Source organism: Pristis pectinata, chromosome 31 (genome assembly GCF_009764475.1).
Source record: "Pristis pectinata isolate sPriPec2 chromosome 31, sPriPec2.1.pri, whole genome shotgun sequence".
NCBI lineage: Eukaryota > Metazoa > Chordata > Chondrichthyes > Rhinopristiformes > Pristidae > Pristis > Pristis pectinata.
Window position 1 is genome coordinate 18,560,077 of NC_067435.1, and position 25,075 is coordinate 18,585,151.

A 25,075-nucleotide genomic window follows, 5' to 3' on the forward strand; every position below is an offset into this window, starting at 1 on the left:
GCAAGAGAAGCCACTCAGCCCCTCGAGCTGCTCTGTCGGTTGGTAAGATCGCGGCTGATCCAATCACCTCAGCACTAGTTTCCCACTCTCTCACAATGCATCCCAACTCCCTCATGGTTTAAGTGTCTGTCAGTTTCCATGTTGGATATATTCAGTGATACCACCCCCACACCACTCAGTGGAGAATTCCAGAGATTCACCACCCTCTGAGGGAAGGAATTCCTTCTCATCCCCAAATTAAACGGGCAAGCACCCACTCTGAGACTATGCCCCCTCATTCTACATATCCTCCCATTGTCCACGTGGACCAACCCCCTCGGTTCTCGTCTATCAATAAGGTAACCTCGTTTTCCACCTGGGTCGTCTGCAACCCAGTGATATGAATATTGAATTTTCCAATGTCAGGTATCCCTCTGTCCTTCCCATTTTTGTTCCTTTTTCCCTATCCCCACCATCCCCCCCCCCCCCCCCCCCACACATTCTTGCCACCTCCCTCTCCTGATTCCATCCACCCACTGGCTCCCCTCCTCCATTTGGTTCCATCTTCTCTTCATCTCTCCCTTGAATTATTGCCATTATCACCTTCCTTACTTATCAGATGCCAGCACTGGTAGCCTTTGTGTTCCCACTCATTGCCCACCCTCCAGCCTCACCTTCACCCTCTTTCTAGATCTTCCCTCCCCCCCCCCCCCCCCCACCAGCTCCCTCTGCTTCTTCTCCTTGTCTACCTCCACCTATCACTCACCTGCCTGTGTCTCCCAAATCCACCCACCCACCTGGCTTCTTCTGCCCATCATCCTTCACCCCTCCTTAATCCACCTATCACCTAGTGACCTCTGTATCACCACCTCTTTCCACCCCCCCCCCCCAATACCAGCTATCTTCCCACTCTGTCCTGATGCAGACCCTCAACCTGGAAACAGCGGCAGTTCCTCTCTCCCCACAGATGCTGCTCAACCCGCTGGGTTCCTCCAGCAGTTTTTTTTTTGCTCCAGATTCCAGCATCTGCAGTCTCTTGTGTCTCCAGCATTACCTCTCATCCATCTAAACTTCAGTGAACGCAGATTCAACCTGCTCAGCTGTTCTTCATACGTCAACCCCTTCATCTCTGGAATCAGTCCAGTGAAGCTTTCTGTGCTACCCTCTACACAAATACAACCTTCCTTTTAATATGGAGACCTGCTGTGGTCTTGCCAGTAGACGGTTAAGTTGTATCAAGTCTTTCCTACATGTATATTCCATATCCCTTGAGATTAAGGCTACTATTCTACTAGTCTTCCTAACTACTTGCAGTACCTGCATGCCATCCCTTTGTTTCATATTCTGGGGCTCCCCCAGATCTCTCTGTTCTGCAACATGTTATAGTCTCACCCCATCTGAATAAGAATTTTGTTTTTCCATTCTTTCCTCTAAAGTGGATAACCTTGAATTTTCCAGCATTATACTCCCAACTTCTTGCACACTCACTTCATCTATGTGTCTTTGCAGGTTCTTTGTGTCCTCCTCACAGCTTGCTAACCCACCTGACTTTGTAGCATCAACAAACTTGTCTACAGTAGACTTGGTCTCTTCATCCAAGGCATCAATATAGGTTGTAAACCGTTGAGGCCCCAGCAACGCCCCACTAAGTTGCTGCCTGCCAATCTGAAAATGATCTCCTTATTCCAAATCTGTTTTCAGTTAGTTTGCCACTCCCCTATCCAAGCCAATATATCACTCCCAACATGGGCGCTCTTGTGCAGTAAGCTTTTACGTGGTGCCTTATCGAATGCCTTTTGGAAATCCAAATACACCGCATCTAATGTTCCTCTGTATCCACCTTGTCTGTTACATCCGCAAAGTACTCCAGCAAATTGACCAAACACTCTTCCTAATCCTTTCAGGAGACCATGTTGACTCTGCTTGATCATCTTGTCCTTCAATAATGGATTTTCCTAATGACAAATGTTAGAGTAACTAGCCTATGGTTTTCTGCCTTCTCCCTACTTTCTCAAAGTGGCATTACATTTGCTGTCTTCCAATCCTCTGGGACCTCTCCAGAATCCAGGGAATTTTGGAAAATCAAGAACAACGAATCCACTCTCTCTGCAGCTGCCTTTTAAGATCCTATGATGGAGACCAGCAGGTCCAGAAGATTTGCCTGACTTTATCCCCATTAATTTACCTGGTAGTTTTATCAAGCGATTGTCTTAAGCTCCTCCTCCCTATATCCCTGTGTTTCCACTGTAAGATAAATGCAGTCTGCTCTGAACAATCGCAGTGTGCAGACACACACAAATGGTGGCCAGATTAGTAGAAGTACTTCCAGAAGTACATATTTATTCAGTGTGTCTAACAGTGCATCTCTGCTTTGAGAGTGGGCAGCATATGAGTAACAGTAACAGCATTACCAGGATTACTGATTGTGTTAATAAGAGCCTTGCATGATCATTAAGTTATCATTAAAGTGGAACACTCGGGTTTTTCACAATTTTATTAATTTGTCTTTTTTCCTTTTCCAAAAATAATACTTTATTTTTATCCCTAACTGGCCTTCAAAACAAAAACCTAGTAAATCAGAATCAATTGGGCAATGTGACTGGAACTTGGTTTGTGTTCAAAGATGAATCAAGTGAGCAAAATGGTCTTCCCTTTCAATGACTCCTGGCCTGACTGGTGCCAGCATTGGACTATTATTCCCATAGAGACTTGTTTGTGGTAGTTGACTCCCATCTCCAGGATCTGTGAAGTCTGTGCCAGATGACTGCCAGACTAGGACATCATGTGGCCAATCACCGACTGTTAGCTTTTCCTTTTTTAATTGGCTTTATTGCTCATTATAGGAGGTTACTTCCTGCTGAATTAGGGTATTATTACTGTTCATTCAGAACTTCAGCAGCACATTTGTAGCAGGTTTCATGTCAACAGAGTTGTGTCAGAGGTGGCTCCACCCCATTCCCCCTATCCAGTGGCATCTGAAATTGATCAGCAAGGGCTGCAGTTGCACTTGTACCTTCCACATCACCTTTGCATCTCCCAAACAGCCTGATTGACTTGCTGTGCATTGTGCATGAGCATATGTGAGGGGCCACCTGACATAAGGTAAAGCAGAACTAGGAGGCTGCAGCAAAAGTAATTCTGTCATAGTAAAACAGTTTGACTAGAAACTGATGAATTTTAAAAATGGTTTTTAATCTTGAAAGAATCCTTAATAATGCAATTTACAGCCATCTATTATTAGCAGGCTGCCTCATAGTTAAGATTTGAAAGTTAGAAGAATATTACTCAGTGTTCCTCTTTATTGATTTTTTTTCCATTAACTTCCATTTATTGACCTGAAGCAGATGGAGCCTTAACAGCACAGAAAATCCATTCTGTTCTCTTTAGATCGGGTTTGCTCACTTGGCTTTTTAACTTTCTTTTGAAGTTTCTGGGAGATTTTCTAACAATCCTTATTTTAATGGAGGATGTGAGCCTGCTGGTCTACTTTGTTAAAACTCCTATCTGATTCTGTCACTGATACTAAGCTGAGCTGTACTTGGGACATTGCAATCCACAATTCCTTGTTCTACCCTTAAGAGTGGAGGTTGTACTGTGTGTGTAATGCTCGTTTGTGTCTTTGCCTCTCACCATTCCCAAAGCTTTGGTTTCCTGTCTCATTGTGGTGGCATTGCTGCATAACATCCTGCCAAAATCAGCACCAATTCATAACTATATTTATTAACCCAAAGTTAATCGAAGGGTAACTTTTCACCCAACATTGTATTCTTTTATCTTCCTTCCCTCCTTCCCCATTCCTTTTTTTAATTCTCTGTTTGACCTTTTCTGTTCTTGCATTTCCTTGCATTGAATCAAATGTTTAGCTTTACCTGCCATTTACAGGCTCTGTAAAACTGCAGTGGTGAGTATTAGACAAGAATGCAAAAGAGTTTTATTTTTTGTCCTGTTTGAAAATACACCCTCCTGAATGTTTGTTGTTTCAGAGTTAAATTGTACTTGGGGTCTATTGACAAAGCAGTTAATAGTCTTCCCTTGGTTTCTGCAGTTCTTGTTCCAACCAGAATACTTTCAAACTGTTTCTCCCATTTTGAGAAAGCAAACCAATCCCCCCTCTACTGTGTGTTCAATCTCAGCAATGAATAGCAGATCCTATAGGATCTCAATTAAATATTATAAATGGGCAATTTCTCACTGTCAAGATCTAAACTCTGTGTGGTGACAAACTATCACAAGATCTTAAGAAAATCTGAGCCTGACCCCACATCTGTTTGAGTGTAATGAAAATTGTTTTGTATTCATATTAAATGTGCATTGTAAATACCCACTTACTGTTCAAGGTTCAAATGCTGAGCAATGAATCCCCCAATGCAGACAACACCTGTTACAGGGTTGAATTTAAGTATAATCCATCCAATTTATCCTCTGTGTATTTCACAGACATCTGTTCCACTGCAAGACGTTTCTGCTGGTTTTGCCTTGCATCAGTCATGATATTAGAACAGTCAAACTTAACCATAACCACATAACTTCAGACTGATCTGTTGTATTGCACATTCATAGTTATAACTTATGTCAGGTTGACCACTAATGTAATGGGCATGGACATTACTGAAATGACCAGAGGTTAGTCAGCTCTCATTTTTCAGTATCGTTAAATAGAACGTTGTCTCATTTGCATACTTGCACACTTTTTGTGTAAATTGCACAAGCGGTCATTTCTGGGTTGATTACCAACCGTACAGCTGGGGTGTTCTAGGTGTGATTCACCTCAGCACAGATATAGTCTACTGTTAGTCCTGCAGTGCAAGTTCCCTCCTTGTCAGCACAAACTGGAGCTTCGGGGAGCAATCTGTGAAGTTTGTGAATTTAAGGGAGCAATCTGTGAACCAGGAGCACATCACACAGGGCCTGGAATGAGATTACAATTAAATAGTCTGCAATGTCACTTCAACACCCTGCACACCACATTGCCCGGCCTCCCTTCTGGTCGCTACTGTTAAGTTAGGTAATTCACTGAGCCCCTTTTGCTGAAGGCAGTCAGGTTTTTTGTATCACTTGTGAACTGCGTGCTTTGATCGCCAGTCCCTGGAACAGGATGCACCTCATGGTGGCCTGTGGCTGCTCATGGCATGAGAATGACTTGGGTCAGTTCAATCCATGAGAGGTGCCCAGACAGAAGCACATCATCCCCATAGTGACAGCTTTCTCTGCTACCACTGTGGCTGCCACCAGGCAAGCCCTTTCAGTGCTCACTGTCTTCCCAATTAGCAGGGTAATGACATTATTGCTGTGGGGTCTGCAGGGAGATCAGAGTGGACCTTCACATCAGACACTGCACACACACTAACATCAATGTGTTTAACTTTCAAATTTTCTCTGAAATGACCGAAAAGCCACTCAGTTCAAAGCAGGGCAATAACTGTTGGCCTTGCCAGCATTGCTCATACCCTGAGAAATGAATGGAAAAAATGTTAAACTGGCCTAAAACCTTGAAAGAAACCATATGAAAGGACTATTTTTCAGCAAGTATGGAGTATCCAGAGGACACGAAAAGGCTGCTTATTCCCACTCCCCTGTTTTATTTATTTAGTTTGTTAACTTAATTCTAGTCTTGCCCAAGTCCAATGGTAATCAGTTCAAGCCCCACACCAGGGATTGGTGTGTGTAATCTAAGTCTATGAGTAGTGTGGGCCAGAGGCAGTGTAGGCGTTATCAGAAGTAGATAAGGCATTAAACCAAGCTATAATCTTCCTTCTTGGGTGGAAATAAAATACTGCAGGGCCCAGTTACAATGAGTAAAAATGTTCCAAGAATGCTTATCCCTTCACCAGCTTTGCCACAGAGTGATTCACTTGACTTTATGGGAGCTTGCAGTGTGCAAACTTGCTCTTTATATACAAAAGCAATATGTCAGAATGATCTAGTGGTATGTGGAGCCCTTGCTAAATCAGTTTCCTTTGTAGCTTGCCATCATCAGTCTTTCTATGTCGTGTCTTACATCCACGTGACTGCAGGCAGGAAATAAGCCTCAAGTTAGCCAAGTACATCATAGGCTTTCTCTAACGTCACACTGGAGCCAGAATGCCAGAGGTTAACATTTCTTTGGAGGTTGGAAACAAAAATTTAGAAAATTTGTCCCCAGCCTTTGAAGACAAAGTAGTTCCAGATTAATTACGCTTTGTCAAAGTAAAAGCTATACCTTATCTACTTAGCCCATCATCCTCTAACCTTGCCATGTACAGCTGTGGAGGCCCGATCATTGGAGGCATTTAAAGGGGAGATAGATAGGTATCTAATTATTTAAGGTATCAAGGGATATGGGGATAAGGCCAGAAATTGGGGCTAGATAGGAATAGTATGAGTTTAGCTCATGGAGCAGACTTGATGGGTCGAATGGCCTACTTCTGCTCCTTTGTCTTATGATCTTGTGACCTCAAACAAAACATCCATTTTATTAGATACACTGTAAATCTATGATAGTTGATGATTTTCCAGAGAAATTAAGCTCCAATATTCAATACCAATTGTGATAAATAAGTGGCTCTGTATCTGATATCAACCTGGTAGCCCTCAAAATTATCCCTGTCTCAGTGTTTCTAGTGAATCACCTTAATAGCATCTGTCAGGCATCTCAGTCACAACCATATCTGCTTATGATCTGTTTCTCACATGTAAGGTCCTAACACTTTATCTGTATTGTCTGTGAATTTTGAACAAGTTTACCAACTGCCTTCATCCTGTTCATTAATAAATCCCAAAGAACAGCAATCCTGATTCACATGATGCAACCTTTGCCATGCAGGTCCAGTGCTATTAATAACAACCTGCCAAAGAAAGGTACCTAGTTTCTTACTCTTACAAAGCATGCCCATCAGTCTGAGAGGTCAGTGTTAGGATTCCTGTAGCATTGCCTGGTAGGTTGTAGGTTGATTAAGGAGTTGATTGCATTCTTATAGTCAGAGATCAATGTTATTTTTCATTCCATCAACTGCTTTTAAACATGCAGGAATTATGACATAACCCAAGTGTCCTACATTCACCAGTCTAGTATAGAAATGAAAATCAAAGTTGCAGATGCTGGAAATCTGAAACAAAAGCAAAATGGTGGAAACACCCAGCAGGTCAGGTCAGACACCATTGGAAAGAAACGGTGTTAATGTTCCAAGTTGAAACCCCTTTACCAAACCTTGCACCAATCTTGGAAGTTTTCCAAAGATTTATTTTTTGGGGAGCTGTGTTCACTTCCCAGTCTGAAAAAGCAATTCAGAAGCGTCAGCACCTACTTCTTTGACCATCTGTTGTAACTCTGTTCCTTGTCATCAGTTTTTGCTTGTGTTCAGTGACTTGATCCTTCAACAAACCACCTGCATATAAATGTATTATCATCATAAGTTATAATTGAACAGAACATGATATCAAATTGAAAATCAAAATCTATAGTTTCTCTGCCAGGAAAATATAGGTCTGCAGATGTAGTGACACAGTCTGTGTTAGCAACGAGGTGGCTTTTGCTTACCTGGAGTGATGGTGATGTGAATAAGAGAAATCGTTATGGAACTCAAATTCATTTTGACCGTTGCAGAGGTCTGGGGGATGGAGAGCCATGATGTCACCCCACAAGGCTTGGGCGGCACGATAGCGTAGTGGTTAACGCGACACTATTACAGCGCCAGCGATCGGGGTTCGATTCCCGTCGCTGTCTATAAGGAGTTTGTACGTTCTCCCCGTGTCTGCATGGGTTTCCTCCAGGTGCTCTGGTTTCTTCCCACATTTCAAAGACGTACGGGTAGGTTAATATGGGCGGCATGGATTCGTTGGGCCGGAACGGCCTGTTACCACGCTGTAAATAAAATTTTAAAAATTTGAAAGGCTTCTGCCTGCTGCTTCTACCCTAACACAATGTTGGTCTATTCTGGTGGGCAGATGGGGAGATCTTTTGTGTTTCTAGCAGAATTTCTGCTGATGCCAATTATCAGAGATGGAGCTGATCCTGCAGCCAGCGAAGCAAGCAGACATGGAGCCCTAAAGATTAGACCAGTGTGTTGGCCAAGTAATTGGAGCAAGAGGATAGCTCCATTCCATTGTCTCTTGCAGCCATTGCAAATTGACTCCCATGGTTCAGTTGGCTATCCAGGGCAATGCCTGAAATGGGTGAGCAGAGACTTGGGGAAAAAAAGCTAGGTCCCCCACAACCAAACTGGCATTTCATGTAGCAGGTATGACGGATTGATTAGGAAGGGAAAGATATTCAGATTGGGTAAGGACATAGCAGGAATGTTCATGGCACAGTTTCTACTGTTGCCTGGAAGGGAAAATAAATCTGGCAATATTTCAAAATGTAAGCTGAAGATGCCCCTGATACCATCACTGAATCCCTTACTAGCACTATCCTGGGGCTTACCATTGACCAGAAACTGAACTGGAATAACCATATGCACAGTGTGGATAACAAGAGTAGGTCAAAGGGTAGGTATCTTGAGGTGATTAACTCAACTCCTAAGCATGCCCATAATCTACAAGGCACAAGTCAGGAACACTCTCCACTTGCCTGGATATGTGCAGCTTCAACAATACTCAAGCTTGATACCATACAGGACAGAGTAGTCTGCTTGATAGGCACTCATGCACTACCATTCACTCACTCCATTACCGACTCACAGTAGCAACAGTTTGTACCCTCTACAGGATGCACTGCAGCAACTCACCGTGTCCTTAGACAGCACCTTCCAAACCCACAGCTTCTACCAGCTAGAAGGACAAGAGCGGCAAAAGCATGGCAACACCATCGCCATGAGGTTACCCTCCAGGCCAACACCATTCTGACTTGGAAATATATCCCTTTTCCTTCACTGTCACTGGTCAAAGTCCTGGAACACTGTATTTGAACGTTGCTTCTAAGTATATGCAGTCAGTAGATGTGAAGTGCAGTCAGTGTACATAACTCTGCAGTCTGTGGCATACATTGAAACTATCAGAAAATAGCAGATGCTAGAAATCTGAAATAAAAAGAGAAAATGCTGGAAAATGCGGGTCAGACAGCATCTGTGGAGAGAAAAACAGATTGACGTTTCAGGTCAAAGACGCTGTTGGAAGTTGAAATTTATAAAAGCCAGTTCTTCTGGCTTGGTTAATTTATGGCAGGAAATGAATGTGAGCACTCTGCACTGTATAGACAGGAAGGAGTTGGACAGGTCTTTGTGAAGCATTTAATCTGGAGATCCAGAGCCAGTAATGATTATTTTTTACTATCACACATGAAACTAATCAAAGGTTGTAGATCTGTCTCATTGCTGCGAACATAAAGTTCTTTCCATAACTATTTGCAATCTTAAACATTAATGTTGAAATATTACCTGGAAAGCTGCTTGTTAAAGAATTGCATCTATCTAAAAAGATTGAACTTGCATTTATAAGGGCGCCTTTCCTGACCTCCACCACCACCTCATTATGTTGCATACAGCCAAAATCTTCAATCACTGTTGCACTAAAAAGGAAATGGCGGCCACCTTGTGCATACATATGGTATAAATAAGTTTGTCAATGTTAGTGTTGGTTTGGGATAATTATTGGATAGGGTGCAACTTCAAAGAAGCTTCATCAGAGGAGAGGGGAAATGGCTGAGTAGGAACTGGGGGAGGTGGCCACCAAAGGAAAGCAGAGTATGAAGGGTTGTAATGCTGTGAGAATGGGGGAGAGCAGTGAAAGGCTCAGAGAAGGAGCAGGAGTGTGGCTCTCAAGTGTGTGAGTGAACCAGCAGAGGGGTTTCTAAACATTCTCATGCAATTTAATGCTGACTGCTTGCCCTTACCCTTTCTCCTTCCCCCCACTCCTACACACAGGGGAGGTGGCTTATCATCCAGTAATGCCACCCAATTTTATTGGCAACTTCACGTTTATTTCTGTGGGTTGAGTCTAATGTTCAGCAGCATCCCATGCGTTTTGCCGAGAACTGCCACGTCAGAAGTTAGTCATTTCTCTGCCTTTCTTGTAATGTAGGTCAAGTGGGGACTGCTTTCAGAAAACATGAGTGAATGTGATACCCAGAGACAAAAGATCTAACCATACGGTCAAGGACAAGTAGTTTATTGCCATTTAACCGACTGAGTAGAAATCATTTAAAAGAAAATTGGCAGGTTACTGATGGGGCATCTCTCGTCCAACAGTGAGAAGGGGATAAAGCAAGTAACTGTAGATCAGTTAACCCAACATCAATGGATGAAATACTTGGAGAGCAAAGGGGCAAGCACACATTGTGTGAGGGATAAGCCTGAAGAATATCATGGACCTCTGAGCAAGTAACAGCATGATAATTATTGAGAGGCAATCATCACGTCTGGGTTTTTTAACCTACATTACAAGCCAAGTAGAAAACAGATCATAACTTCCTGGTGCTATTCTGCAAAAATATTGAAGTTATGCTGGATAGAAGACAGAGACTCCACTGAAACAAAGAAGAGCTTGCCAGTAATGCTCAGTAGTTGGTGATTGGCAGTGACAAACCACCTCCTGGGGTAGGGGTGGTGGCAGGAGGATGAGAAATTGGGGAAGAGCAGGAAGGTGCAAAAATACATTAAGACGTGATAAAGCAAGCAGAGTCAGAGGGAGTATCTTGTCTCTTGAGTAGTCTCTTGGTTCTTTCAAGGCAGTCAAGTGTAGTTTAGGAGATGGTATGGTCCTTTTCCCATGTACACCAGGCTCTTGTGTTCTCCCAGTGCATGAAATCTCACTGCCAAACAAACATTCCATCTCCATGTTGAGTAGTGATGGGCTAGTGTTTCCCTCATTTCATTGGGAATGTTACAGTTCTTCAAAGAGGCTTTGAGAACATCCTTGAATCTTTCCTTTGCCTATCTGGTGATCTCTTGCAGTGTGGAATAGTGTTTGCTTCAAGAAACTGGTGTGGATGACATGGTCTGCCCATTGAGTTTGATGCTGGGAATGTTGGCCTGGGAGGGGACACTGACTTTTCCCTGCTTAACCTGCCAGTCAATTTGAGGATTTTGCGGAGACAGCATTGGTGGTATCTCTCCAGTGCTTTCAAGTGCCCGCTGTATGTAGTCCAAATCACAGAAGCATATAGGAGGGCAGTGATCCCAACTGCCTAGTAGACCGTAAGCTTTGCGCTGGATTTGAAGTTGGGATCTTCAGACACCCATTTGCTCATCAACCAAAGGCTCTGAGCATGCTGAAGGTGACAGTGAATATTTTCATAGACATCTGCCTTCATTAAGAGGTGTCTCCAGAGAGAGAAGATGATGTCCACATTTCGCAGACTCTCATCATGGACCCTTATTGTCAGAGGTCTGCATTGTACAGCAAGAGTCAGTTGACGGAAGACCCTTGTTTTGCAGATACTAAGGGTAATACCTACTCTGTCAAGTTGGCAGTGACATGGAGCATCGCCTTTGAAAATGCGGCTGGATGTCTGCAGTTGGAGTGATTTTGGTTCTAGTGTGGCGGAGATGTATGTTGAACGTTTTCCCATTCGTCCTGCAGGTTAGCTGCACTGCCACAGGGAATGTGTTGGAGACGAGGTGCAGCACTATTACAAGAATGATTATGAAAAATGTAGCCTCCTGCACCCTTCCTGCATGGCTTTTCTGTTGGACTCCAGCCATAGAATATCGAACAGTACAGCACAGGAACAGGACCTTCTGCCCATGATGTCAACTTCAACTATGACATCAAAACTAACTAATCCCATCAGCCTGCACGTGATCCATATTCATCTTCGTGTGTCTGTCTAAGTGCCCCTTAAAAGCCACTATCAATGTCTGCTTCCACCACCACCCTTGGCAGCACATTCCAGGCACCATCAGGAACCTGTAGAGCTATTTCTTTTACCTTGAGCCATAGTGGAGTTTACAATCCAAGTATACCTTACCTTAGCGGTTGATTAGCTCCTGCATTACTTGGTCATTTTCTTCAAACCAGCCTTGCTGCTCTCTAGAGAAGCTAGCATCTCTACAGAGGGGCTACTTATGGTGGACTCTAGAGCAGTCTAGGCAAAGTTCCTGTTGGTTTAGGGTCATCAGGTTATCTGTTGGAGAAGAGCTAAATTTTAGGGGCCGGTGAGTACTGCTGTGAGGAGTAGAGCAGGACACAGCCCACAGAGGAATGACAGGCCCCTTCCCTCTCTCAGCTCTCTCCCCCTTCCTTCCTAGACCCTTTCTCTGTTCACAGCATGGATAATGGGGTCAAAAACCATGCAGTTGTACAGAGGTGTACTGACTGCAGGGTTACAGACTGTTATTGCTGAAGGATTGAATATTAGGACCACAATTTTCTCATTGTAAACAAAAATGATCTGGAGTTAGAATAGGAGACACCATCAATGCTTACAGACAATCTATTGGGATGGAACACGTGTAGGTGATGAGGACTGTAGAGACCTCAGGATATTTATCAAAGGAAATTTCACAAGGAGAGAAGAATGAAACTGAATGGGTGTGTGTATTTGGAAAGAGAAACTTAGCAATCCAAGTGAATAAAAAGTGAGAAGATAAATTGATAATGCCTGGAGTTTACTCAACGTGAGAATATTGGGAACATAATGCAAAAACAGTGAAGTGATGCTCCAACTGTAGGTGTGCAGTCGAACATTGTGTATTTTCCTAGGTAATCTCTTTAGCAAAAATATAGCCACAGAGAGTAGAGAAGAAATTTCAGATCCGTGTAAAGATATTTATAGTTCAGAAAGGGGTCATTTGGTCCACCTTTACCAATCTTAGTAAAGATGGCCCATCTTAGTATCCATTTCTGATGGAAGTTCAGGTAATAGAGCTGCTTTCAGACTAGCCAAAGCAAGTAAATGCAGTGCATTTTGTAGACGGTACGCACTTCAGCCACCGTTTACCGCTGTAGAGGAGAAACGTATTTCAGGTGGTGGATAAGATGCCAGCCAAGTGCGTTGCCTTGTCCTAGATGGTGTCGAGCGCCGTGCGTTCAGGCAAATGGTGAATATCCCATCACAGACTCCTGACCTATGGATAGTGGAAAGACTTTGGGATTTCAAGTTGAGTCACTGACAGGATACTCGGACTCAGACCTACTCCTGTAGCCTCAGTATTTATGTGGTGGTCCACTTGGGTTTCTGGTCAGTGCCAACTGCCAGGATGTTGATGATGGGGATTTGGTGATAGTAGCATCGTTAAATGTCAGTGATAGATAGTTTGGCACTCTTGTTGGAGATGGTCATCACTTGGAGATTTTTGTGGTGTGAATATTATTTGCAACTTATCAGCCCATGCCTGAATATTGTCCAGCTTTTGCTGCATGGACTACTTCATCTGCTGCAGAGTTGCAAACAGATCAAACATTGTGTAATTCTGATCTTGTAAAGGAAAAAACATGATTGATGAAACAGCAGAAGGTTGGGCCTCGGACATTACTGTGAGGAACTCTTGCAGTAATGTCCTGAGGCTGGAAAGGTTGACCTCCAACAACACAACCATCTTCCTTTGTACAAGTACAGCTCCAACTATTGGAATGTTTTCCTTCGAGCATTGACATCAGTTTTACCAGAGCACCTTAACACCACACTTGGTCAAGTGCCACCTTGATATCAACGGCAAACATTCTCACCTCACCTCTGGACTTGGCTCTCTGGTATATGTTTGGATCAAGGCTGCAGTAAGATCTGGAGCCATGTCTTGGTGAGACTTAAACTGGGCATCTTTGAGCAAAGGTTTTAATGAGGTGTGATAGTCCCTGAGGGCAAATTCTGATCATAAGGAAGAAAGAATTGTTTTTACATACAAACTGAAATTTCCCCTTATAAATAAAACTATTTTCCTTCATATCTATTAAACAGGCAATGGCTATTATTGCCCAAGAGAATATGTTAAAGGCGAAGGAAACTGACAGGAGACTAGGACAGCTGAATGCTGTGGGTTTAACCACACCACACCTTCCTCCTGCAGGCAGACTGACTCACCACATCAACATAGGACTTTCACTTCATATTTCAAAGTAACATTTGAAAGAATTAACAAACAACAGGACAAAACTGCTGGGGCATGAGTTCTTCTCCTCCCTGTGTCTACAACTTGTCATACGTAGCAGTGTGGTTTCATTGTAAAATCTGTTTTGACTTTGTATCCACTAAAATATCTGCACCATGAAATTCTGGACACCCCTCCTGAAATTCTGGACATCGCTCCATCTCTCTCTTTTAAAACCAGTCTGTTTTTGTGGTTTATTGTCAAAATGTTTTTTTTATTGATATCACTGTTATGAAAACTCTTGCTGTGTTCATGGCACTATATAAATGCAAGTAGTCAATTGCATTATACAGCAGGTTACTCAAGTATTGCTTACATAATACCCCAAAGCAAACCAGTCACCACATAAAGTGAATCTATCATCCACTCAGGATGACAGAAATGTTTAGCAGACTTGCAAGGAACTTTCTTGAACAGTGATGCCCTCCTGACTCTTCAAAGAGTTCTCCTAATTGACCCGTATGCTGCAATCATGCTTTTTCTCTTTGCCCGTGTTCCTTTATTTCCTTTCCCCGCCCATGCTGTTCCACCTTGCTGTTCGTTTTCTTACTCTTCATCTTCATCCAGCAGGCAGCATCTGGCGTTACGTCAGAGCGAGTGCATCTTACGTCCCTTATTTGCCTCCTCTCTGTGACCCCAAGGACGGGCATTTGCTTGTGGATGGCTGCTATGTAAACAATGTCCCAGGTCAGCACTACAATCACTTCCTATCTACACTGGCCAGGTGGAGACATTGGAAACTTGTGGCTCAAAAGGAAACAGCATTTGAGTGTTTGGGATCTATTGTCACCCTATTGATAATTAATTATTTGGGTATATTATAGATCCTAAAAGTACTGAAAAAGTAATTAAACATTGGGAACCGATATTCATTACATTTTCTAACAGGACTGTACTGGTGTTCCATGTTCAGCAGTCAGATGCCTCAAACTGCCTTGTTTCCTTCTGAACCAAGTCTCTCTATGAAGGTTTATTGCCCTTCAGCCCAGGAAAGGGCAGGAGGTGGATAAGTCTTACGAGTGGAACCATCTTGCTCATTGGCAGCTGTGCTGCAAAACTCTAAATCTACACAGCATCAAAGGGGTCTCATAGCTAACAAGCAGGTCACTAGTCTGGGTTTTATTATCCTCCATTGTCGTGAGATGGTTAACTGCCCAATCTCTAGGTGACTCTTTAATTTTTCTTTACATTGTCTTCATTAATCAAATTTTTATTGTTACTTGCTTGTTGGGCATGTAATAACAGCCTGTCACACCTAAATCAACTTGGAAATGTTGTATCCTGGCCAAATGTTCATAAACTGTGTCATTGAATAAATCAAATTCTCCATTAATGTACCTGACAGTGGAATCCCATTCCTCCCATCACTGGAACAGGCAGAGTTGGCAACCCGCAATCCTCCAGTCACAGAATCGAGTGATGATAAAAGAATACAATTTGAGGGGTGGGGGTGAAGTGGGAGAGGGATGGTTTTAAATAAGTGATGAGTGCTGATTACATCCACAGACACCTGGGTTTGGTATTGGTTTATTATTGTCACGTACCGAGGCACAGTGAAAAGCTTATCTTACAAACCGATCGTACAGGTCAATTCATTACACAGTGCAGTTACATTGAGCTAGTACAAAGTGCATTGATGTAGTACAGGTAAAAACAGTAACAGTACAAAGTGTCGCAGCTACAGAGAAAGTGCCGTGCAATAATGTGCAAGGTCACAACAAGGTAGATCGTGAGGCCATAGTCCATCTCGTACAAGGGAACCGTTCAATAGGGTTTCCTCCGGGCGCTCCAGTTTTGTCCCGCGTCCCAAAGAAATATGCAGGTTGGTAGGTTAATTGGCTGCTGTAAATGGCCTCTGATGTGTGGAATGTGAGAGATGGGGGGAGTTGTCATGGAGAATAAAAAAAGATTAAGGTGGAATTTGTGTAAAACTGGGTATCTAATGGTTGGTATAGACAGTGGGCCGAAGGGCCTGTTTTTGTGCAGTTTCTCTTTATAACAGAGACCTGAGCTTGTTGCTCAGGTTATTCGGAGTTGAGTAACACCTCTCTATAAGGGAAGCAGCAAACTGCATTTATTCAAGGAATTCAGTATGGTAAATGTCATTGGTAAAGATCAGATGCAGAGCTGTAGGGGGAAAGTCAAAGGGTTCAAACTTTAGGGGTGTGGAATTGGCAGTGCCATTTTTAAACGATTTGAGAAGACATCTGCTGTCAACACCACCACTGGTGCATAAAGTTTCATTGGATCTGTCATCAAACCTCGTTCTTCCTTGGACAGGTGACCAAATACTTTGTCAGGTTGGTTTTAAAGTTAAAGTTCAGGAAGGAATTCCAGGAAAGTGAGGAACTTACAGGAGGCCAGTGTTGGAGGAAGTCTTCGATCTTTGAGGGGTGAGAAAGTTAGCAAGAGTAAGTCTTTCTTTAAAGATGTAAAGATTAGAAATTGTCCATTAAAGGAACAAACAATTGCACTGATTATTGGGGATATGGTGATTCCATTGTTAACTGAACATTAATCATTGACAGTGCTGGTGAATTTTAGCTATTCTGCTTGTAAAATACAAATCCTTTGTCACCATGGGTTTGATGCAGAGCTCTTGTTCCCCCTCTCCTGCCTCTCACCATCTCCACCTGCCCCCTCAGAAATAATCTGGCGTACAGCAGACATTGTGCTGCAGTAGCTGTGATGCTGTGGAGATTTCCATAGGCCTGTGAGTAGAAAGCTGTGACCTCCCCTCCTCTACCCCTCTGCATAAGGCACACACCTTGCTGTGAGGAAGTGGGGGAGGGTGGAGGGTCGCGCACACCTGTGCTCTGCTAGGCCTCTGACTGCATCTGTTCCTCGTGTGGTTAGGCTCGCTGTGGCGGTACGTGCGAGCTAGCATGTCCCTCTCGGGATACCTGCCGCCACTCTGTGACCCAAAGGACGGACACTTGCTGATGGATGGAGGATACACCAACAACCTGCCAGGCAAGTATGTGACAATAGGAGAGCAAAGGCCGAAGGTGAGATCTGAATAAGCTTCTTGTTAGCAAAATAAGTCAAGTTAAGACGTTGGGTATTTTCAGTCAAAACACTTCTCTCAAAATTATTGCAATCGCAGAAACTAATGAAAGCCAGTGGGCTCACCTTGTTTGACATGCAAAACCTAATCGCATCTGGTCACTTTGCAGAATTCACAAATCCAGGGACCAATGATATGCCACAGATTAACTTGGTCCAGAATAAGTTCAATCCATCTGTTCAGTAATGGCAATCTTAACTTACCCTGCTGTGTTATCAAACGTTTCCCATGGAAGCAAATTTGTTTGGCATTTTAAATAAAAAATATACTCATTAGAATGAATTTGGCAAAAAAAAATCAGTGCCTCAAACCCACAGGTGTAATCGTGATTGGCTGGTGGGAATCTGAAATGTCAGTTTGTCACGATGCAGCCTGTGGTACGGTATCTGTTGTAGAAATGCTTCTTCCTAGTGACAGAGGTGCACATGCAATGTTTGTGTGGTGGACGGGCAGGGAGGGGGTCACCCCGGGCAGTGCAGGAGTGGTTATAACTGAGTTAATCGGTGGCTACATCTTTTGTTAGATATGGATAGTCTTTGTGTGAAATTGAACAGAAACAAATTACACAGATTGGGATTTTAATTCATCCTCTCTGCAATCGGTCGTAGTTGACGGTATTCATGGGACGAAAGGTAAGCTGGTGTCTGGCAGTTGTTCTTGGGTCACCAGGGTAGGACTGATGAGATGTGTAACTGTTACTTGGAATCAGGAACACACGTACATACACAGAACCTTGCATTGTGCATTTCTGTCTTGTGTTTTCATTTCTTGGAAGTAACCAAAATATAATTGAAACTTGAATGAATTTGTTTGGTGATGCCTATCAATGCAATTGTGAAAATCTATATAACAGATTGGAAAAAGATCCAGATTACTGAAGAGTAATCTTTAAAAATGATAAACCACTGTTGGATATTTACAGCAGTAGGACGGTGTGTAAAGGTGGTAATACATCCTACACTTCAGTAGATGGCGATCTCAGTCTGGCAGTTACTTCAACCATGGCCCTGTGGCTCTATGGTGCGATTTAAATTCCCAGCCTTATTCCCATGCAGTGTTACCTGTTCATCAGTTAATGTGCCATCAGAGTCAATAATTTGCTTTAAGTTCCATAACCAGATTTAAGTACAGGGGTGTACGTGACCGTGCATACAGAGATGTGAGTTAAGAACAGCTGTTGACCATTGGACCCCTTGAGCACACTGCACTATTGGTTAAGGTCAAATGTGATCTGATTTTAACCTGAACTCTGCACTCTGGCCAACCCCAGATAAGTTTTCCTTCCCCCACCCCACCCGCCCCGAATGCGATGGTCGAGAATCTATCGGATTCCACCCTAAAAACATACAAAGGCTCTGCTTCCACTGTCTTTTGATCCAGAGAGTTCCACAGACTCCTAACTGGCAAAGAGGAAAAAAAATTCTTAAATGAATGACCCTTTATTTTTAAACAAGGACCCCTCATTTTCAGACTCTCCCACAAGAGGAAACATTCTCTCCAAAATCCACCCTTTTGAGATCCCTCAGGACCTTTCATGTTTCAGTTAGGTCTCCTGGTCTGCAACGATTACAAACCTCATCTGTCCAACCTTTCTTCAATAAGCAACCCAAACATTCCAGGCATCAGTCTCATAAATCTTCTCTGAACTGCTTTCAATGCATTAACATCCTTCCTTTCTTTAAAAAAAAGACCAACACTGAACACAGTATTCCACCAATCCCACACATAGCCGAAGCATACCCTCCCTATTTTTGTATTCCATTCCGCTAGCAATAAACAATAACATTTTGTTAACTTTCCTAACTGATCAAGTGGCTGCTGGAACTTCACGGCCACAAACTTTTGCCATCTAGTACATAAGCTGCCTCTTCAATAAAAAATGCAAAACAAGTTTGGTGAGTGACCTCTTTCAATGCATGCTATTTTTCTCAGATTTTCTGAAAGCTTTCAATGCATTCAGTCATTCTGTGGCTAATTATAGATGCAATTTCCTTAGAGCAGATGTTAGACTAACACACCCTGAATTCCCTATTTCCATCTCTCATGCACAATTTCCCAATTTTAAGAAATGTTTTCTGAATCAAGAAAATTTCAAAGGATTTACACAACAGATCTGCAATAAAAACCTTCTACTCCTTGGATTTGTGTCATTTTTAAGCCCATTATTTTCTTCATTATGGTTTATGTTGTTTTGTATGGGTCCCTGTCATGAATTGCTTCAGGATATTCAGCCTCCTGCCTTCTTTATTCCAAGTACTACTGATGTAACTATTAAACACACCCATTATTTGCATCTTTCTATTTGACAATATCAACATTATCAGTTTTCAAATCTCTCTAAACCAACAGAAATGTATTTGTGTGTTTGTTTTGATATCTCTTGCAAGATCCATTTCATGCTGCTCTGTATACCTGTGTTTCCTCGTCGCTCGCTCTTTATATCTCTGCCATTCTCCAGGATTTGTTCCAGTTCTTACATTTTTGTTTTTTAATTGTTCTCTTGTTTCCTTACTCATGGTTATATGTTTGGCAAGTTGAGTTTTCTTTTGTCAGCATAAACTAGTCTGTATCACAATAGCAGTGTTATATTTCTCCCTTTCAAACACAGCCTTAAGCCTGTTATCACTGTTAGATAAGTATTCAGATTGGTAGGCTGATTACAAAATTTGGCTGATAACTCATTTCTAAATTGAATGTAACCTGGCCTGTTGTTGGATGTATTGCTGCAAAGAATTGAACACACTACTAAGATTAGTGTATTATCGATCAATCTACTTTACAGTTTGCCCATTGAGTTTAAACTAGAATTGTTGGGGGTTGGGATCCGTACTGGAGAGACTGGGGAAGAGGTGTTTGGCTCTCAAATAGAGGAAGCTGGGAGTAAGTACCGTAGGCAGGTGATAGAGAAAGGAAGTGTTCAGACAGGTTTGAGATACGTCTATTTTAACGCAAGGAGTATTGTGAACAAGGCGGATGAGCTCAGAGCTTGGATCGATACTTGGAGCTATGATGCGGTGGCCGTTACGGAGACTTGGATAGCTCCGGGGCTGGAATGGTTGATTCAAGTGCCGGGTTTTAGATGTTTCAGGAAGGACAGGGAGGGAGGCAAAAGAGGTGGGGGAGTGGCACTGTTGGTCAGAGAGTGTCACGGCTGCGGTAAAGGTGGACGTCGCGGAGGGATTGTCTACTGAGTCTCTGTGGGTGGAGGTTAGGAACAGGAAGGGGTCGATAACTTTACTGGGTGTTTTTTTAATAGGCCGCCCAATAGTGACAGGGTTATTGAGGAGCAGATAGGGAAGCCGATCCTAGAAAGGTGTGAGAACAACAGAGTTGTTGTGATGGGGGATTTTAATTTCCCAAACATCAACTGGCATCTCCAGACAGTGAGGGGTTTAGATGGGGTGGAGTTTGTTAGGAGTGTTCAGGAAGGGTTCTTGACACAGTATGTAGATAGACCTACAAGAGGAGAGGCTGTGCTTGATTTGATATTGGGAAATGAACCCGGTCAGGTGTCAGATCTCTCAGTGGGTGAACATTTTGGTGATAGTGATCATAATTCTATCTCCTTTACGTTAGCACTGGAGAGAGATAGGAACAGACAGACTAGAAAGGCGTTTACTTGGAGTAAAGGGAATTATGAAGCTCTCAGGCAGGAAATTGGAAGATTAAATTGGGAACAGATGTTCTCTGGGAAAAGTACGGAAGTTATGTGGCAAATATTCAGGGGGTATTTGTGTGGAGTTCTGCATAGACATGTTCCGATGAGACAGGGTAGTCACGAGAGGATACAGGAACCATGGTGTACGAAGGCTATAATAAATCTAGTCAAAAGGAAAGGAAAAGAAAAGCATACAAAAGGTACAGAGAGCTAGGTAATGTTAGAGATCTGGAAGAGTACAAGGCTAAAAGGAAGGATCTTAAGAGATTAGGAGAGCCTGAAGGGGACATGAGAAGGCCTTGGCAGGCAGGATTAAGGAAAGCCCCAAGGCGTTCTACAAGTATGTGAAGAGTAAGAGGATGAGATGCAAAAGGATAGGGCCTATGAAGTGCAGCAGTGGGAAAGTGTGTATGGATCCGGAAGAAATAGCGGAGGTGCTTAATGAATACTTTATGTCAGTGTTCACTACGGAAAAGGATCTAGGGGATTGTAGTGGGGACATGCAGTGGGCTGAAGAGCTTGAGCATGTAGATTAGAAGAGGTGGTGCTGAAACTTTTGGAAAACATCAAGTTAGATAAGTCGCCGGGACCGGATGGGATGTACCCCAGGTTGCTGTGGGAGGCGAGGGAGGAGATTGCGGAGCCTCTGATGATGATCTTTGTGTCGTCCATGGAGACGGGAGAGGTTCCGGAAGATTGGAGGGTTGCGGATGTTGTTCCCTTATTCAAGAAGGGGAGTAGGGATAGCCCAGGAAATTATAGACCGGTGAGTCTTACCTCAGTGGTTGGTAAGCTGATGGAGAAGATCCTGAGAGGCAGGATTTATGAACATTTGGAGAGGTATAATATAATTAGGAATAGTTAGCATAGCTTTGTCAAGGGCAGGTCCTGTCTTACGAGCCTGACTGAATTTTTTGAGGATGTGACTATAGCAGTAGATGTAGTGTATATGGATTTCAGCAAGGTGTTTGCGAGGCTTATGGAGAAGGTGAGGAGACATGGGATCCAAGGGGACATTGCAGTGTGGATCCAGAACTGGCTGACCCACAGAAGGCAAAGAGTGGTTGTTGAAGGGTCGTATTCTGAGTGGAGGTCGGTGACCAGTGGTGTACCTCAGGGATCTGTACAGGGACCCTTACTCTATGTGATTTTTATAAACGACCTGGATGAGGAAGTGGAGGGGTGGGTTAGTAAGTTTGCGGAGGACACAAGGGTTGGGGGTGTTGTGGATAGTTTGGAGGGCTGTCAGAGGTTAGAGGGACATAGATAGGATGCAAAGTTGGGCTGAGAAGTGGCAGATGCAGTTCAACCCAGATAAGTATGAAGTGGTTCATTTTGGTAGGTCAAGTATGTTAGCGGAATATAGTATTAATGGTAAGACTCTTGGCAGTGTGGAGGATCAGAGGGATCTTGGGGTCTGAGTCCATAGGACGCTCAAAGTGGCTGCGCAGGTTGACTCTGTGGTTAAGAAAGCATATGGTGTATTGTCCTTCATCAATCAGGGAATTGAATTTAGTTTTATTGTAGCTATATAGGACCCTGGTCAGACCCCACTTAGAGTGTTGTGCTCAGTTCTGGTCGTTTCACTACAGGAAAGATGTGGAAGCCATAGAGAGGGTACAGAGGAGATTTACAAGGATGCTGCCTGGAATGCGGAGCATGCCTTGTGAAAGCAGGTTGAGGGAACTCGGCTTTTTCTCCTTGGAGCGACAGAGGATGAGGGGGGACCTGATAGAGGTGTATAAGATGATGAGAGGTATTGATTGGGTAGATAGTCAGAGGCTTTTCCCCAGGGCTGAAATGGTGGCCCCAAGAGGACATAGGTTTAAGGTGCTGGGGAGTAGATATAGAGGAGATGTCAGGGGTAAGTTTTTTTACTCAGAGTGGTGAGTGCGTGGAATGGGCTGCCGGCAACGGTGGTGGGGGCGGATACGATAGGGTCTTTCAAGAGACTGATAGGTACATGGAGCTGAATAAAATAGAGGGCTATGGGTAAGCCTAGTAATTTCTAGGGTAGGGACGTGTTCGGCACAGCTTTGTGGGCCGAAGGGCCTGAATTGTGCTGTAGTTTTTCTATGTTTCTAAAGCTACCAGTCTAATCTCTGCATTTATACATTCTGCCACTTCATTGATACTAATGGGGACTTGTACACAACCCCCACTTCAGTCCTTCCAATTTTTTGACTATGTTCTTATAGTGTGCTTGTATCTCATCAATGTTTCCTCTGATCATTCGAATGATTTCATGTTAAGGAATAAAATTTCATCTCCCCCAGTATCATTTCACATATTTAATTGTGGACCTTGTGTAAAGTTCACAGAACTGTTATAGTTAGTTGCCATTCCTGACTGTGTTAGTCATGTCTCGCTAACGGCTGCCATGTCAAATTTGCAGCTTCAATTTGTTTATACTGTGGCATGTGTTTGCACAAAGGATAAGTGTTGAGCTGTCTTTCTGTCCTAATGTTTAATCACACACTTCTTCTCCTTGGTGACTTTTGCATCTTTCAGTTTTTCTTTCACTTATTCCCATTATCACAATTTCTGACACATTCAACTTCATTTGTTTTAGAGCAGTTTTAGAACTATTTATTACCTTCTCCAAGTGTGTACTCATTTCTCCTGTGTATTTACGTGTTTAAATATTTCATAACTTCTTTTCCTTTTCCTTGGCCTTTTATTGACCTGGCAGATTGTGGGCTTCAACCGTACAATTCCATTCAGATCTGTTTCGTACCTTCCACATTATTCTGCTGCATGCTACATTATAATCAGATGATGACCACAATGTTATCTGCTAACCAGAATCCTGCCCGATAGGCATATTACTGCTCTGTCTTCACATTTTATGTCAGCAGCAGTGTTTTGAAGATTTGCTGTATGATGACCACACAGATATCACAGGCTAGCTACACAGTTATGCAAGTAATTTTTTACATGGTGAATAGTTTCCAAATGCTTTCATCAGCTTGACCTAAGCTATCTCTCGAACCTCCTCCAATCCCATATCCCTCCATGATATCCGTAGAGCCATCGAGTTATACAGCAAGGAAATGGGCCCTTCAACCCAACTCGTCCACGCTGACCAAGGTGCCTTTCTGAACTAGTCCCATTTGCCTGCATTTGGCCCATATTCCTCTAATCTATGAGCCTGTCCAATGTCTCTTAAACATTCCAGTCTCTCCTCATAACTCAAGCCCACCAGTCCCAGCGACATCCCTTTTTTCTGCACCCTTCTCCAGCTTGTGTTCCTACAAATCTGGTCATTGTTCATCCCTGAATTTAATTGCAGTGTGATGTTGCCTGTGCCTTCCACTAAGCTCTGAAATTCTCTCCCCAGGCTCTCTGCTCCTCCATCCCTCCTCAAGATGCAGCTTAAAACCTCCTCTGTGGAGAAAGCATTTGGTCACCTTCCCTAATGTCTTCTTGGACAAGGTCAATGGCTGGACAGTGGTCTTTGCTGATGCCTCTGCAGAACTGCATATGATGATTTTCTTTGTTAAACAAAAATTATTGTTAATCACAAATATTGTGAGGTTTTTCACCAAGCTGTCAGTTTACCTTATAACTGAACTCTGTGCAATCAACTGAGTCAGTATACCCTCACTTCCAATTGCACACTGCATTAGCATCTCATACCCAGGGTTGGATGACTACTATATTCCCAACTGATATTGAGCTATGCTACTTTTATTTGGCATGAACTGAAATGCAGGATGGAATTACTGCCTTGCACTCGTGTCCCAACATGTTGTTCAATATGAAACTTGTTACAGAGTTTTTAAGTTCAGCATTAGTTGACTAATTTGATTGTTCTAAAAATCATTAAAATTGCTCCTTTGATTAGTTATTTGTATTTTGTTTGAAGTGGATCGTGGCAAATGGAGTGCAGTGCAGCTTTTGACCATTTACAGAGTAATAAAGAATGGAACGTTTCATGTTTTGTTTTGGAAATGGTGCAAAAGCTTTGCTGTGATTCTCAGAGGACTTGCAGAGTTTTCTGGGTGCAGTTTTCAGGAAGCACCTGTCGAAGGCCAGATGCTGTTTTACACAGTTTGCAGTGTTCATGGTTGTTCAGCTGAAGTGTTAAATAAATTGTCTTTTTTTTCATATAATTGCAGCTGATATCGCCAAAACTATGGGTGCCAAAACAGTCATTGCCATTGATGTGGGAAGCAGGGATGAAACCGAGTTGTGTAACTATGGAGACAGCCTTTCGGGATGGTGGTTGCTTTGGAAACGCCTAAATCCGTGGGCAGAAAAAGTTAAAGTAGGAAACTTTACAGAAAAGTCTGTTTTTCAATCCATTGCACAATGAGCTTTGTAAAGGAGCTGCAGAGACTGGCTATTGCATTTAGAGGAGAGCTG

At 43.0% G+C, this 25,075-nt stretch overlaps 1 protein-coding gene across 9 annotated transcripts in view; it reads left to right on the plus strand.

Annotated features, from left to right (window-relative positions):
- pnpla6 (patatin-like phospholipase domain containing 6) overlaps positions 1 to 25,075 on the plus strand; it is a 164,993-nt gene that overhangs the window by 114,123 nt on the left and 25,795 nt on the right. For 4 of the 9 annotated variants that reach the window (XM_052042014.1, XM_052042011.1, XM_052042015.1 and 1 more), the window contains 3 exons: positions 14,550 to 14,669; positions 16,839 to 16,955; positions 24,829 to 24,977. In XM_052042014.1, the coding sequence (XP_051897974.1) occupies positions 14,550 to 14,669; positions 16,839 to 16,955; positions 24,829 to 24,977 (386 nt within the window). Of the gene's footprint in view, positions 1 to 14,549; positions 14,670 to 16,838; positions 16,991 to 24,828; positions 24,978 to 25,075 lie in introns of all 9 variants that reach the window. The other 5 variants (XM_052042012.1, XM_052042020.1, XM_052042017.1 and 2 more) reach the window with 5 other exon arrangements.